At 43.7% G+C, this 15,981-nt stretch overlaps 1 protein-coding gene and 1 long non-coding RNA gene across 4 annotated transcripts in view; one reads left to right on the forward strand and one right to left on the reverse strand.

Annotated features, from left to right (window-relative positions):
- MRAS (muscle RAS oncogene homolog) overlaps positions 1-15,981 on the forward strand; it is a 68,127-nt gene that overhangs the window by 48,027 nt on the left and 4,119 nt on the right. For 2 of the 3 annotated variants that reach the window (XM_053263657.1, XM_053263665.1), the window contains exons 3-5: positions 5,419-5,572; positions 6,687-6,786; positions 10,139-10,218. In XM_053263657.1, the coding sequence (XP_053119632.1) occupies positions 5,419-5,572; positions 6,687-6,786; positions 10,139-10,218 (334 nt within the window). Of the gene's footprint in view, positions 1-4,061; positions 4,149-5,418; positions 5,573-6,686; positions 6,787-10,138; positions 10,219-15,981 lie in introns of all 3 variants that reach the window. The other variant, XM_053263672.1, reaches the window with a different exon arrangement.
- LOC128330589 (uncharacterized) overlaps positions 200-15,981 on the reverse strand; it is a 49,372-nt gene continuing 33,590 nt past the window's right edge. The window contains exon 2 of the long non-coding RNA XR_008310167.1: positions 200-819. This is a non-coding gene — a long non-coding RNA (uncharacterized LOC128330589). The remainder of the gene's footprint in view (positions 820-15,981) is intronic.

Consider the following 15,981-nt stretch of genomic DNA (forward strand, 5'->3'; position numbering starts at 1 on the left):
ATCCAGGCTGGGAGCCAGTTCCCCCTCAATATCTGATTCAGAGTCACCACGGGAAGAGGGGGTGGCAACTGGCTGGGCCATAATGTGGAGAGAAGACAGCTGCATTTTTTTTATTTACTTATTGAGTATGTTTGTGTACTGCCCCAAACCCATATCCCTGGGTGGTTTGCAACAGATATAAAATACATTAAAACTGGAATTAAAACACTAAAAACAGTTTAAATGGGCCACAATTCTAATTACAGTAGATATTCAGAAGAAAATACTCTGGACAATATTTGGAAAATACTCGGAAGAAATGCAACAAAAGTTGATTTGTTATGGGAGAAGAATATAGGACATGATGGCAAGGGCAGGTGCCATACACAAACTGTGGATTATTATTCAAGGGATGTTTCACAGCAGGCGCTACCAGTTTCTCTGCACACTGATATTTTCATCATTTTCCTCCTGGGGTCAGCATGCCCAGTTGCTAATGAGCTAAATGCATTTGCACCCATGCAATGTGTATACGCACACAACTAGAGGTTAAAAAACAAAACAAAACATTCTTGCTAGACTAGCTTGCTTCACTCCAGCTTAAAGCAGTTTCTGGTCAGACAATTCAGTTCAGTCCCCCATTTTCCACCACATCATCTTCTGCATGCAGGCTGAGTCAGATGCTGTCAGAAGAGGCTTTCATATATTTTTTCCATAAGTAGAAGCCAATGTGAGATTGCTATTCTGAGCCTGGAGCCAAAGTGGAAGGTTTTTTAGCAAAGAAGAAATCGTAGAAAGCTTCCGGGCTGTTTGCTCATATGAAGGAAAGAGGGGCCAGTGCTGGATGAGGAGAAGAAGAGGGGAGAAGTATTTAGGTGTCCATATTACCACAGTTATCATGAATGTAGCAGATGGCAAGCTGCACCTAGTTTATGTCTCGCTTATTTCTTCAGCGCTTAACTCCTAATGTGAACAAACTTAAGCTAGTCCCTGAAAAAGTACTTGGATAAAACTTTTATAACTTGGCTGGCCACTGTTGGAAACATAATACTAGACTACAGACCATTTTTGTCCAGTCCATGACTGTCATGGGGGAGGGAGAGAATTAATTATTTGGCGGGTTTTCTGAGTTTTACCTGCATGCTGCCATCAGCTTCAAAGATTCTAAAATGCCAGAGGAAAAACTGTATGAGAACAGGCTGAATAATCTAGGCCAAGTCCAATGTGCTCACTGACTATGTATGGCAGGTTGGGCTCAAGACACGTTCTGTGTTTTGCTGCCTGCCTGGAATTAGAAAAGTGGGGAGTTTAAGCATTTTGCAGGCCACAAACCAGGACTACTGGACTGTATTTGATGGTGGTCAGAAGTTACTGAGGTCTTACCTAGGCACTCTTGTTCTAGAAACGTGTCTGAGGATATGTGTGCAGCCAGTCTTCTGATATTTAAAACATTTTCAACAGTCTGGAAAAACCATTTATACTGGGAACAGTTCTGGTGTTCAACCATGTGAATGATGTTTCATGGTTACAATAGGGTTCAGAGAGCCAATGTGATGAAGGGACTAGAGTTTTGGGCTTGGATATGGGAAACCAAAGTACAAATGCCTCCACTATAAAGCTCGCTCAGTGTTCTGGACCGAATCGCTCTCTCTCTCTTAAATTAGCCCACATCACAAGGTTACATGAGAACCCCATGCCCACCTGAGCTCATTGGAAGAAGGATAAGAGACACGTGTGACAAACCTATGATAAGACTTGGCAGTATCAAATATAAGGGCACTAGCACAAAAGACAGAAAGTTGAAATCTGATTGTCCAAGATGCTCTTGTTAGTAGACTCTGAAAATGAAAGATTTTTTTTGTCAAATGGCTGAAATGCACAACATAGCAACCAGTTTGGCTCCTAAAGCAGCTTACCTTTTCAGTCTTGAAATACATTAGTGACATGTGGAAGTGCTCATCTCTGACAGTCGATTTCATAGACCAGGTTCACAGAAGGAGGAAGGGGCAGAAGTACTGCAAAATGACCTGTTGGGGTGGGGCTAGCTGATCATAAAGATGCCACGCCACAAAAACAACTCCTCTGTCTGTCGAAATATGGTTAGGAGAATAGTGTTCTAAGCCTAAGGTATCAAAACTTTCTACACAAGCCTGAATGTTCTCTAAGAAAGATTTGTTCAATGCTAGGTATTTATGTTCTTCTTCTAACTGTAGAAGAGGAGACTCAGCCTGATCCTATCCTAGTGCACTTGAAAGCACTTGGTTCTGTTGGACTTACTCCCAAATAAGTGTGTGTCTGGGTTGCAACCTCATTCCTTCCCATATGTTATCTCAGCATCTCTTCCTGTGTTTCCCTTGGCCCACCTCCATGTGTATTATTGCTTCACACTAAAATCATGCCGTTTTGGCCATCTGCTTCTTCACAAGCAGCAAGAAACAGCTTGGGAATTATCTGACCAAAAGGTGAAGAGTCAAAGATGAGTCTGAAGGTCTGCAGTCTTGTGTGGCTGCTGCTGCTGCTCTGATTGGGTGTTTGGTTTTTTTGTCAGTTTCCTTGATAAGCTATTTTTCCAGTTAAGGTTCTGCTGTTGTTCTGCTGGTGTTTTAAAAAGGAAGATTATCACTTTTGTGAGAAGAGAAGCGTTTGCCATTCTTCTTTTAAATAAAGCTTCACAGAAAAACACCCAAAACAGGGCCAGACGGTGGCATTTTGGTGCCTGAGACACCCAATCACATTGTCTCTTCCACTAATTAATATGAGCCATAAGTTTCTAGTGCAAGCCTCCTTTAAAATGTATGACTGTGCTCTTGAATAGCTCTTGTTTTGCAGAACTTCCCAGTGTCATATGGGCCAAAGCTATATGGTTCCAGCCCTGCCATCCTTCAAGGCACTACAAATCTACTGCCTTGCCTCAGGCTAAGGCCACCTCTGCACCAGGAACTAAATTATTTTCCAAGTTGGAAAATAATGCTTAGTATTGTAATAAATGCTGTTTTATTAAATAGCGCCTATCACGTTCACACAGCTCAAATTCTTTTCTTGTCTGTTTTTAAAAGGAGGGGGAAAGGATTCAGGTGTGATCTCTTCCATGCTATCGTGTATTTTAAATCCTCTAGAATGTTTGTGTATCCTGTGGAATGCTATCGCATGACCAAAACAGGATCAGAAGGACAGATTGCAGACTAGGCCAAAGGTAAAATCAAAACTACATCAGTGATGCAGCACTACAGAGAGAGCTCCTTGTTCTAATACCAGAATATATAATGCACACACCTTCTCAAATTCTTAAGGCAGATCTAGTGCTGGGGCCTGAATCCAGCTTTACCTGTCACCAAAGAAAGACTACAACATTATATTGTGTTCATGAGAACATTGGAGGGACACAAAATTTTCTGCTAATCGGAGCTTTTGAAAATAGGAGTGTTTATCTCCTTTGCTAAGTAGGGTCATGTTTGAGCACTTTAAGTAATCCCCCTTGGGGATGGAGCCACTCTGGGAAGACCACCTGAATGCTTGCATGCAGAAGGTTCCAAGTTCCCTCCCTGGCTTCTCCAAGATAGGGCTGAGAGAGACTCCTGCCTGCAATCTCAGAGAAACTGCTGCCAGTCTATGTAAATACTGAGTTAGATGGACCAATGGTCTGACTTGGTAGAAGGCAGTGTCCTGTGTTCCTATATTCCTAACCAGAAGAGTTCCGTTATTACATATCACTGCAACCCATGCTGCGCATGGTTTGGGAGGAGGGCAAAGAAATGGGTCAAATATTAGCAAACAAAAAGTCATAATGGTGCTGTATGCTGTGTGGTGTATTCCGTGTACAATTATTAAGGAATGTCTTCCAGTGGGTAGTCGTGTTGGCCTACAGCAGCAAACACCACAACATTTTGTGGCACCTTAAAGATATCTTAGGGATGATGAAATGTAATGAAGGGACTGTGTAGTTCTGAATATTATGGGCATAACTGTCCTGGCTGCTACATTTATTCTTCCATTTATTCTTTACTGCTTATGTGTGATTGAATTGTTACTTGGTGAACATCATTAGCCTTATATTAATCCATCTAGGTCTGTATTGTCCACAGCAACTGGCAATAGCTCTCTTTCAGACAAGCATCCCTTCTGAGCTCTACCTGAAGATTCCAGAGAATGAATTTGGGGACTTTTTGCAGGCAAGGCATATCCTCTACCATTGAGCTGTGGTTCCTTCCTAAAGTGAACAGTCATGTTTTTCATGTTCAGAGCCAATACCAGTTACTGGGGCAACAGTGAGAGAAGTCTATTGCCTTAAAACCCTGCTTTGGGGCTTCCTGTAGACAATAGGACAATACATCTGAGAATGCAGGTGTTGGAACATTCCTTTGAATGTACCTCTATATGAAAAATCCTGTTCATGTGAAATATTGAACAGGATTACGTATCAGGGACACAGCAAGGTTTGACTCCTCCTGCTAGATGTGTTAGCTTTCCACATCCACAGTGATCTTTACATTGGGTGCACACAAGCAGTTCCCTACATGTGTTCAGAAATTGCAGTGTCTCATGAGAATATTGTACCACATGCCTTCCTTGAAATTTTAAATCTGCTCATAAGCTCAGCTAGTAAAACAAAAGTATGATACGAAGAAAAGTAATAAAAATACAAACCTTTTCCCCCGAACTTTTCTTAATGGCTTTAGAACAGTTGTTTTAGGAGTGGCCTTGAGGTTGCACCTTCTCAATCTGGTGGTGAAGAACTTTAGTAAACAAATGCCTTCCTTTTGGAGGGAGGGATGTTCTCAAGAAATTCCTGCAAAGCATGCTCAGTATTGTAACCGTTTCCAACCCTGGCCACTCAATGCCTCTGAGAACTCCAGTGGGAAGCACAGAAGCAGAGCATGAAGGAAACAGCCCTCTCCTATTGACTGTCTCGAGCACCTCATTCAGAGGTATACTGACTCTGAACGTTGAGGTTCCATTAAGCGATCATGGCTCATTGCTGATGGTAAGCCGATATCTTCCATAAATGTATCTGAGCCTTTGGTAAGAATGTAAAAGTTCCAGTCTGCTGCTGGTTCCCCACCCAGAGGAAGGTGGGATTGGCCTCATTGTGCGTTCTTGTGTCATACATACTTTAGAATTAAAGTAACAGTATTTCTTCAGCATGTGCCAAATCATTAATGCATGCCTACATGATTCCCAGGTGGAGGGCTTTTCTCTGTGGACTCCCACAGTAAACTGAGGAGGAGTCATTGCTGAGCATTTGCAATGAACAGTTCTTGTGCATGCATCTGTTGGTAACTAGAACTGATTGAATGGGAATACAAGATAAAACGAGTATTGGACAGCCATCCTAAGCTCATTTACTTATGCTCAGGATAGGAGGGTTGGTGCTGTATTACAGTGACATCAGGCAGAATAATTAAGAATCTCTTTGTCTTCCTTTTTCCTTGCCATCACTAGTCCTGGACACAGCAGGCCAGGAAGAATTCAGCGCAATGAGAGAGCAGTACATGAGGACAGGAGATGGGTTCCTGATAGTTTATTCGGTCACAGATAAAGCCAGCTTTGAGCATGTGGACAGATTCCATCAACTCATCCTCCGAGTCAAAGACAGGTAGGTGTATCAGAATGAGAAGTATTCTCAACTCAAATGAATTCTGTTGCAGGGTGGGGGACAAGTATTTTTATGGTCCTGTATTGAGAGAGTTTCCTTATGGATCTTTAGCAAGGTGGTAACTCATTTTAAATCCTGTACTGACCTCTGGATATGTTTGTTTGTTTGTTTGATAGGAATGTCCACAGATTCTTTTTAGTATACTGTAATGATTTTGGCTCTCTGATTATATTTAAATAACTTTGCATATCATCAAATCCTCAATATACATGCCCTTTTGAGGATACTGAAGGAACAGCATAGAGTTTCTTAAGTAAATATGAGATCCTGTGCAATTCAGTAAAGTGCTACCACAGTAAGAAAGATCTCCTATAGTAAAACCTTCCCCACTGCAGCTCCAAAATGGCTTCAAAGATGATCAAGTTCTAGTTGCATCTGTATTTTAAAAGATGTGGATCTGAACTAGCTGTGCCAGCACTGTTTCTCAATGCAAGAAGCAAAGACATAATTGTTTCATCCTAAAAGGTGAAAGATCTCCTAGCTTTGTACAGTATACCAACTGGAAGTTAAAATCACTTAAAGGAAAGCACAGGGGAAGCCAACATGCTCTCCCTGACAGCAGTTTTGACTTGGACTTTCCCATTCTAATGAATCTGGTATCCTTCCCAGTCGAATGGACGGAGGTTGGCAGCAAGAGGGGCACCTAAACCAAAGCCTTCTACAGCTGGCTGCTTCACACATGCAACTTTATCACTTGATAACACCACAGAGAGAAATCCCGCTACATAACACTACAAACTTATATTTATTGCATCCATATACCATCTTTCTTCCCAGCTACCCAAGGTGGTCTGCAATTGTAAATACCAAAATGGTAAAATTGTGGTCTGCAATTGTAAATACCAAATACCTCGTCTGCATCTTGACTCATCATAAAAAAAGAAAAAATCTCTCATGTATAAACATGTTTGTTCAAGTGCTACTATCTATTTTTTTTTAATGGTCTGAGATCCAGTAGTGTGTGTTTCTTACTCAGATAACAGAAACAGCATCACAGTTCATACAATGGAAAATTTTGTATTGATGTTCATCACCTATTACTGTTTCCTTTCAGAGAATCTTTTCCAATGATTTTGGTGGCCAACAAAGTTGATCTAATGCATCTACGAAAAATAACCCAGGAGCAAGGAAAGGAAATGGCAGCAAAGCACAATGTATGTCCTTCAGTTGTTTCTATTTTCTTTCGCTTTCCTGTTTTGGCTCTTGTTTGTAGCAGAGCTGGTTGACTGATGCCACCCAGAGTAGGCAGTACTGGGTTAGAACCAGAGGTTGATATCGTACTGCAAGAATGTATTACTAATTGGATTTGTAGTTGTGTCTCTGCCCACCCACCCACACGAGCAGTAGTGCAGCGAAAATTGGGAGCGGGAGGACTTCGCCTTCCCACATCCCAGAATGCCCTGCACCATGAGCATGGTGGCTGGCTGCTCTCACTGGAACAGCTGTTGTGCATGGCGTGGCCACTCTTTCCTCCCGGCTCTGTGCCAGAAATGGCAGCAGGCCAGGGGGAAGCCTTTTAGCCCGTGCTCACAGTTGCCTGCCGAGGTTAAACAGGTTCATTTAACCTTGGCTAAACGCCAGGTTTAAAAGTCAGGCTAGTGGGGACCAAAGCGCTGGGATCAGGAGCGATCCCGGCATTCCACAGAAGCAAACCAACCGAGGCTGGGCTGACCTAGCCTGAGTTGGGCTGCTCATGTGAATAGCCTCACTATGTCATTGTATTTATCTCTAGGGGTGTGCATAGAATCGGCTGGTCCAGTTTGGCTCAACCCCGAGCCTTCGAACCAAATGGGTTCAACTTCAGACCAATTTGGTTTCAAACTTGTTTGCACATCCCCAGTTATCTCATCTCAAAAAAAGATATAATGGAGCTGGACAAGGTACATCAAGGGGCATCTTAAAATGATCAAGGGAAGGTAACCTCTTTTTGTCTAAGTTACTTTATCTTAATAGCTAAGAATGTGGGACTTTTAAGCTTGGAGTAGAGATGATAGAAGTACATAAAAGTGTAGAAGGAATAGAGAAACTAGTGGAACTGACCATCATCCAATTAAATGGCTTGACAGTAAGTTCAGGACAAAAAAGTAGTTTTCCATGCAGCCGTCAGATTGTGTAGATGGGCGTAAGAATAGGTTGACTATTTTATGCACGTGTATGTGCTTATGCACCAAGGCATCCAAATATATGTCTCTGCTAGCGTTTTAGTCTATAGCATCATTCATTTGGAAGCATTATCAATTCTATATGTTTGAAATGAAGGTATTCAATTGATATCCTCCATTGTGGTGATAGCTGCTATATTCCAGATCCCTTTTAAGGTTGTATCTATACTACAGACTTTGGGTACTGTTTCACATTGCCTCTAGTTAGGTCACCTCTCACACTCCAGAATTTAAATTAGTCTTAAACTACAGTGGGAAACTGCAGGGTCTGCAAAGCTCTGATTTAGCAATACAGCACCACTTTGTGAATTATGTTTGCACATTAAGATATAATAATGACAATTAAAGATGTAAGAACTCAAGAACAAAGTTTCTACAAAAATATTAGTTTACTTGTATAGCTTCTAAAGGTAAAGTGTGCCATCGAGTCAGTGACAACTCCTGGCGACCACAGAGCCCTGTGGTTGGCTTTGGTAGAATACAGGAGGGTTTTATCATTGCCTCCTCCCACGCAGTATGAGATGATGCCTTTCAGCATCTCCCTATATCACTGCTGCCTGATATAGGTGTTTTCCATAGTCTGAGAAACATTCCAGCGGGAACTGAACCGGTAACCTCTGGCTTGCTAGTCAAGTCATTTCCCGCTGCGCCATTAGGTAGCTATTGTATAGCTTCTAGTACACTTTAAAGCACCAACAAAGCATAAGACATCCAAACAGAACTGATTACAGAATTACAAGGAGCTTCGTCTTAATTCAAGACCTTACCACAGCTATACTCGCAAACCATCTCAAAGCCAGACTGAGGTATCTAAGACATCTTTCTGAATCTGCCCCTTTTTTTAATCCTAAAATTTCTCATAAGCAAGCAGAAATTCCTTTTTTTAAGTCAACCAATCCTCTTCTCATAGAAAACTAATTGTCACATCGACATGTTCCATTGTTCTATTGCTACTCTAAATAAAATATAATTAACCCCTTTCCTGTAGATCTTAATTCCTTCACTTATTCTATGTAAGGAGGACAGCTGGTCTAGTGGTAGCAAGTATGACTTGTCCCCTTAGCTAAGCAGGGCCTTCCCTGGTTATGAATGGGAGACTAGAAGTGTGAGCACTGCACTCTGGGAAGAGCAAAAGGTTTCAAGTTCCCTCCCTGGCTTCTCCAAGCTAGGGCTGAGATATTCCTGCCTACAACCTTGGAGAAGCCTCTGCCAGTCTGTGAAGACAATAGCGAGCTAGCTAGACCAATGGTCTGACAGTATATGGCAGCTTCCTATGTCCCTTTGTCCCTATGTTTGAGGAGCAGGGAGCAAACTGAATTAACCAACTATATCTTAAAACCATCCTGAAAAACACAAACCTAAAGTTTCAGGGGGAAAGGTTACAGGTAAAAAGGTTTATCATTTTCTAGGCCAGCGTTGAATTAAATGATTGAAGGAAAGAAGGGGTTATTTTAGCCTTAATATCCATGACAATATCAACCTATGTATGTTAAGATGGGAGTAAATGCCTTTTGAATACAGTGAGAATTCTGAGTAAATAGACATAGCATTATGCTGCACATGATTTCCTCTTGTCAGGAAACCCTGGGAACTGTAGTTCTGTGAAGGGGAGGGAGTTATAGACCTCTGTCACTGCTGTCACCAAATAGGGATGTGCATTCGATCCGAATAGATTCAACTTTAATCAGTGATTTGAATTCAAATCAGATCATCCTTAAAAGGGCAGTTCAATTTGAATTCAAAATAAATTTTCAAAATTTGATTCATATTCAATTTGAGATCCATTTGGCACCTTTTTTAAACCATTCAGGCCCCTGTTGGTTAAAAAGGCACCAAAACAAGGTCGAATCGATTCAAATTCAAAATGAATTTTCAGAATTCAATTCGAATTCAAAATGAATAAAAAAAAATTGTTTTGTGCACATCTCTATCACCAAATGACAGTTTCCAAAAGAGAAGCCATGATAGGCAAACATGAAAGTTGCTGTGTAGATCGATCCCGAGAGAGATCCTTTATAAAAGCCATCTTCTTCCATTTTGAGAGTGAATGCAAATTACCAGAAGAAACCCCTGAACATGTTGCCAGTATTTTTGCTTATTAAGTATCCCTTATTGATGTCTCTGAAAAACTCACTCATTGTTCTGAACTTCCAAATATCTACCTGACTCTAAGCCTGTTGAAGGAATAAAATGTAAACTTCACACAAACCACCACCACCATATTTGGTTATAATGACATTCCTACAGCACACTCAAATGTTTCCTTTCCTTTCTCTTGAATCTTAGCATAAGTCATTCTCCCTATAATATAATATTTAAACATTACTGGGCCTTTGTTTTGCAGATTCCATATATAGAAACCAGTGCCAAGGACCCTCCACTGAATGTTGACAAAGCCTTCCACGATCTCGTTCGAGTAATCAGGTGAGCCATTATATTCTTGGATCAGCCAAGTACTCCAGTGTGACTTGCAAAGGGTTGATGAATCACAAGCAAGCTCTTGCTTGTATCTCACTAAGTACCCATACATAACACCATATGTTGATGTCATTGTCTGTTTACCTGTACATATCAGTATACAAATTATCATCTTCATGTCTTTTTGTAAGCAAAGGATGCAGATGTATCTAGAGCAGTCCACTTTGTGCTTCTGCCAGGCTCGGTTTTCACTGGGCACCACACCGCCCTGTTAAGCCTTGCTTGTCACCTTTAGTCATACAGTGTACTCATGAACATGCCCAACGCTCTGATGTGGCTGCACACTGCAAGGGAAGATAGGTAGTTGTGAGCAGAGGCGCTCTTACCCCTGGACTTTGGGGCCGAAGTCCAGGGCCTCCACAGCCCCTAGGGGCCCCAAAAACATCTTAGTCTGTCCCGGGTGGTGTGGTCGCCCAGCTGAGCGTGATAATGCTTAATTTGCAGAGGAGGGGGGCCCCCAAAGGCCTTTAGGTCCAGGCACCAAATTTACCTAGGTACACCTCTGGTTGTGAGTAAGGTTATTTTTACAAGGGAAGCATGTCTGCTTTTACAGATATTCTTATCCAGGAACAGGGCCAGGTTAGGCTTGAGGGGACCCTCAGCAAGGTGTGTTCTAATGATTTTATTTTTTTATTATAGATAATTAAAGTTAGACAAACCAGAACAAAATATCAATCCATGTTTTAAAAAAAAAAGCACTGGAGGCTCCTCTTCTGACTTGGTGAGACCACCTCCACTACCTTGGGAGCAAAGGCAGATGTCTTTCATTCTCATTGGGTTAGCAGCAACAACAATGTGGCACAACACAGGACACTGTGGGGGTAAAAGCCATTGGCTGGAATGCTGCTGCTGTTTGCTTCTGCCATGCACAAGCATCATTAAAGGGTTGGTTATAATCAGTGAGCTGGGCGCACTCCCATCACAGAACATGATGTGAGAAACCATGCTTGAGCACCAGCTGCAGACTCACTGCTGCAGTTAACGAGGATTAAACTACAATCAGTAATGATGTGGTTACCGAGCATAGATTAATCCTGGTTAACCGGGGGCGGGGGGAGGCAAGACTACAATTGGCACTAAAGTGCAGGTTCTCACATCATTCTCCACGGGAATGCGCCTGGCTCAACAATCGTAGTTAACCCTTTAACCACAATTGCACAAGTTGTGAGAACACTGCCTGAGAAGATAAAACTCTCACTGGCTGCCAGAAGAAGGGGAGGGGAACCCACTTAGCCAGCAGCCACCAGTTGCTGGTTGGATTCAGTCCTTTCCAGGGATCTTGGGCTGTCAGCAAGAGTGTGGTCTCCAGAGTTCTGGGCCTTTGGCAACTGCCCAAGAAAACCTTGTGCTGATACCAACCCTGTCTAGGAACCGCTGATAAGCTTCTCAATTTTCCCAGAACATAATTTGAAAGCCACTAGCCTAGAGCAGTAATTGTTTTATTTGAGAGGTGCAAGGTGCTAGTCCAGCCTGGAAGCTCTGCTACTCAACCCAAGATGTGAAGACTAGTTGTGGGTGCTTAGTCAGCCTAGAGGAAAGAGTCAGTTCTCCTACTGCCTCCAAAGTCAGGGGTGGCCAAGCTGAAGCTCTCTCGCTGTTGTTGGACTACAGCGCCCATCATTTCCAGCTGCAGATTATTGCAGCAGGGGATGATAGGAGTTATAGTCCAACAGCAGCTGAAGCGCCTCAGTGTGGCCACCACTGGACCAGGCGATGCAGTTTACCAAGAGTGCTCTGTATACGTGCCTGTGGGAGAGTCCTTCCATCACAGTTAACACTTTCATTTTCCACGTGCTCCTAAGCATGTAGGATTATTTTGCCCCATATGTGAAAATAGCTCATTATAATATGACCCATATTCAATCAACTAGTTTGAAAGACATCATCATAGTTGAAAGGCAAGCAAAATTAAGGAAGGGATTAGTCTGATAAGAATGTGTAAAGAAAAGCCTGAAAGCTAGGCTTAAACCACTGCCTCTTACCAACCTTCCCATTCAGTAGCTGAGCCATTTTGGAAGGGCGGTTTAGACTCTTCTTACTCTTTTTATTTGTATTACAGTGTCTGGTTTTGCTCTTTTGGCAAAAGTCCAGAGGCACTGGCTGTCTTTCTCCATTTGAAAGAAATGTTTGACTACTTTCCCTACCCACCAAGTGGAGAAAGCAATTCACTTGACAAGTTGCTGTGGTGACTTGAATGAAGCAATTCATTCATTTTATTTCTATGCCTCCCTTCCCCTAAGGAACTCAGGGTAATTTTCACAGTTCCCCCACCCTCATTTAACCCCCCAGCAACTTTTTGAGGTAGGCTAGGCTGAGAGCTAGTAGGGTCAGCCCACAAGCTGGGACTGGGAGCTTGCCTGCCTTCTCCCACATGATCGAAACCATCCCTGGCTCCAAAGCACCACACACCCATATGACCAGTGCGTGAGCTGTCCAGGAGTGGTGAGGGGGAAGAGCAGGCTGGGTCCTCCTGCATCCCACAATGCACCCTGTGAGGAGTGTGGTGCATTGGGGTTTTCCCCCACTGCCTGGTGCTCCTTTCCCTTGGTTCTATGGAAGCTTGGACTTCTGGCAGCCAAAGCTTCCACACAACCAGGTGGTGATGGAGGAGGGCGTACATGCAGCCTCCTCTTTCACTTTTAGCCAGATTTAAAACCTGGGCTACCCGACTGAGGAGCGCCGGACTCATCCTGGCATTTCTCACGACCAGCTCTGCCCAGGTCGGGCTGTGCTAACCTGGGTGGAGCTAGTCATGATAATGACTTCTGTAACTAGCCAAAGGTGACCCACTGATTTTAATCACTGAGTGAGGATTTTAGCATGGGCCTTCTGGGCTCTAGTCCAGCACTCTAACCACAGCACTGGCTCTAAATCTTCCCCCTGAATATTTGGAGTTTGCTACTGACTCCATTTTTCATTTTTGCTGAGTTGTTACACATTCACCTAATGAATAACTCAACCTGGAAAATGTGTTTGTGCTCACTTTTTCTTCTGTGTCCCTTGGTGGGAGGTGTTGGGGGCATAATTTTTACTATACTTCTTGATGTCACTTGCACAGTGTTGAAACCCATGGTTTGCCATTACCCACAGGCAATTCCATTCATTACGGATTTTGTAAGAATTGCATTGGGCCAGTCCCAGCAATTCAGGCCAGCACATTTATTTATTTTATTTTATTATTTATTGTTAAATTTATACCCTGCCGTTCATTAAGAAAATCCCAAGGCAGCGATTTGGAAGGGATGTTCTTAGAGCACACCCATCACAATGTCCTCTGTGGGCATCCTGATGTCCTCCCATCATCTCCCTTTATTGCATGGTGGGGGATGTTCATCCAAATGGCCTCTGTACACACACACCAAACACTTGTTAAACAAGTATCAGGACTGCAAGTGTAGGGGCCATTTGGAGGCACAGCACCACCACCGGCCACATGATGGGACATACCAGGAGGGTGTCGGAACATCCACACTCTCAGTGTGTCCCTTTCTAATGATGTGTGTTCAGGGATGTATTGTCAGAATGGGTCTAATTTTCTACTCTCATTGAATGATCCTAAGTTCTAGCACTGTGGCAGAGGGAGGAAAATGTTTCTCTATCCACTTTCTCCACAGCAGGCATAATTTTATAAATATCAAAACACATTCCCATTCAGCTGTCCTTTTCCTAGTACCTTTGGCATATTTCATTCCCCTGCTTCTATGGAAGTGCAAGAGTAGGAAAGGGACTAGAAGCAGCACATGGTACTCTCCTTCCACGGTACATGTGGTGGTCTCCTTGCATCGAACTCTATAAACAGAGAATTGCCTTGATCCAGCTAAGGGGACATCCACATGCAGAAGCACTATGTCACTATGGACAGCCATTTCTTCTAGCAGTGGAGACTTGGAATAAATGGTGCTTCCTTCCTAGCAATTTGATCTTTACTGATCCGACTGCCTGTTTCTCAGAAAACCAGGTGGCACTACCCACTCTTCTTAGATCATCTCATCTGGCAGCAGAAAGAGGGAGTGGGTGGGAGGAAAAGTCACTTGGGAGTACAGATGCAAGGTGGAACCATTCCATGTTTTGAAATTATTTTCCCATCAGTAAACCTGGCAGCAAGGAGACCTTGTCATTGAAACTGTGCATCCCAGCTCTCTGAATCCTGCATCAGTTATAGGAGTGCACACAGTGTGGTGGTGAACGGGTGGAGCTGTCTGACCCTGTCCAAGGAAACCAACTTTCCGCTAGGTGCCCTCTAATCCTTATGTTTAGGAAAATAATAGGTGGAATCACCTTAGTTTCTTCGGGGGGGACCCCCCCAGATTGCCCCACACGCTTACGCGGGGCATCCTGGGACTTCCGGGGGGTGAGTGGCCCCCGATCCTTGCAGCCCCACTGGCTCCATGTCGGGGCCGGTAGTCATGTGGCCACCCAGGGCTCCGTGGGCGATTGTCTGCGGGGACAGTGGGCTAAGCCCACTCTCCCTGGAAACTACCTCAAGGCACTTCACACTAATCATGTCAAGCGCCTCAAGGACTAGTTTAATGAAACCCCTTAATCTGTTCACTTTTATCTGGAACTGGAATTGTTTGGAGTATTGTATAGTATCTGGGAAGACTGGGGAAATGGCAAGATGAGCAGAAGAGCAGATGGCATGGTCGTGGGACCCTATTATTTATACACCTCTTTTCAACAGAAAAAGTGACTCACACAGAAGAAAGAATAACAGGGAAAATATAATGAATGGTGTTATCACAGGAATTCATATTCCTAGCTCCAGGAGCTCCCCCCTACTACCACTGACTGATAAAAGGCTGGTTGGCAACATGGGGGCAGGGTGTTAGTATTTCCCAAGCAGGAACACTTTCGTTGGGACTTTTAAAGGTATATTTTGCCAACATTAGCAAAACGGGGGTAAATGCTAAAATACATGCCTCTGATGATCACTTGTTGCATGTCACGCAATTTTCCAGTAAGATTTTGGCTAGCAAAGGTTACACAGCCGCTAGCAGGAGGAGTGCTAAAGGGGCAATTTTCCTTTTTTAAATACATGGAGGCTATTCACATGGGCATGCAACACCAGGCTAAGGGAGCCCAGCCCGGTTTTGTACACACATGTGAACCGCATGGATTGGACAGATCCTGGCAGCACCACAGTGGCAAACCCACCTAATTAGCCACCCTTAAAAACGTTTCTCTCATTTCCCTGCAGCTGGCAGACGGGGGGGGGGGGGCGGGCGGATCCCAATAATGTACCATGTGCTCGCACAGTGCATTATCGGAGTTCTGGGGGTGGGGAAATGCGGGGCGGCGCATCCCGGTACCCCAACCCTTGAAGCTACTGGCAGGATCCAGTGCTTGTCTGGGCAGGCAATCCATCCACCCAAGGAGGAAGAACTGCCCATCTGTGGGGAAGACCAGCCTTCCCCACTGTCCGCCCTCTAGCCCTTCTCGCTCGTGAGAAGCGGCTCATTGTTCTGCCCTGGGGTTGCAGCATGACCTAGCAGCCTGAGCTGTGGCTCATACCTCCCTCTTCCCTGCAACATCTGCTCTACAAGCGGCTATCCTTTCCTCTGACTTAGCCATTCATCCCAACTGGATCTCAGTGCATTGCTTTCCACACTTGATTAGCTAGAACCCCATAGCTATATCCCTCCATCCGGCAGAAGTGATGGGTTTTGTTATTTTTATGATTGTATTTATTTATTTCATGCCACACTGACC

This window comes from Hemicordylus capensis, chromosome 1 (assembly GCF_027244095.1).
Source record: "Hemicordylus capensis ecotype Gifberg chromosome 1, rHemCap1.1.pri, whole genome shotgun sequence".
Taxonomy (NCBI): Eukaryota; Metazoa; Chordata; class Lepidosauria; order Squamata; family Cordylidae; genus Hemicordylus; species Hemicordylus capensis.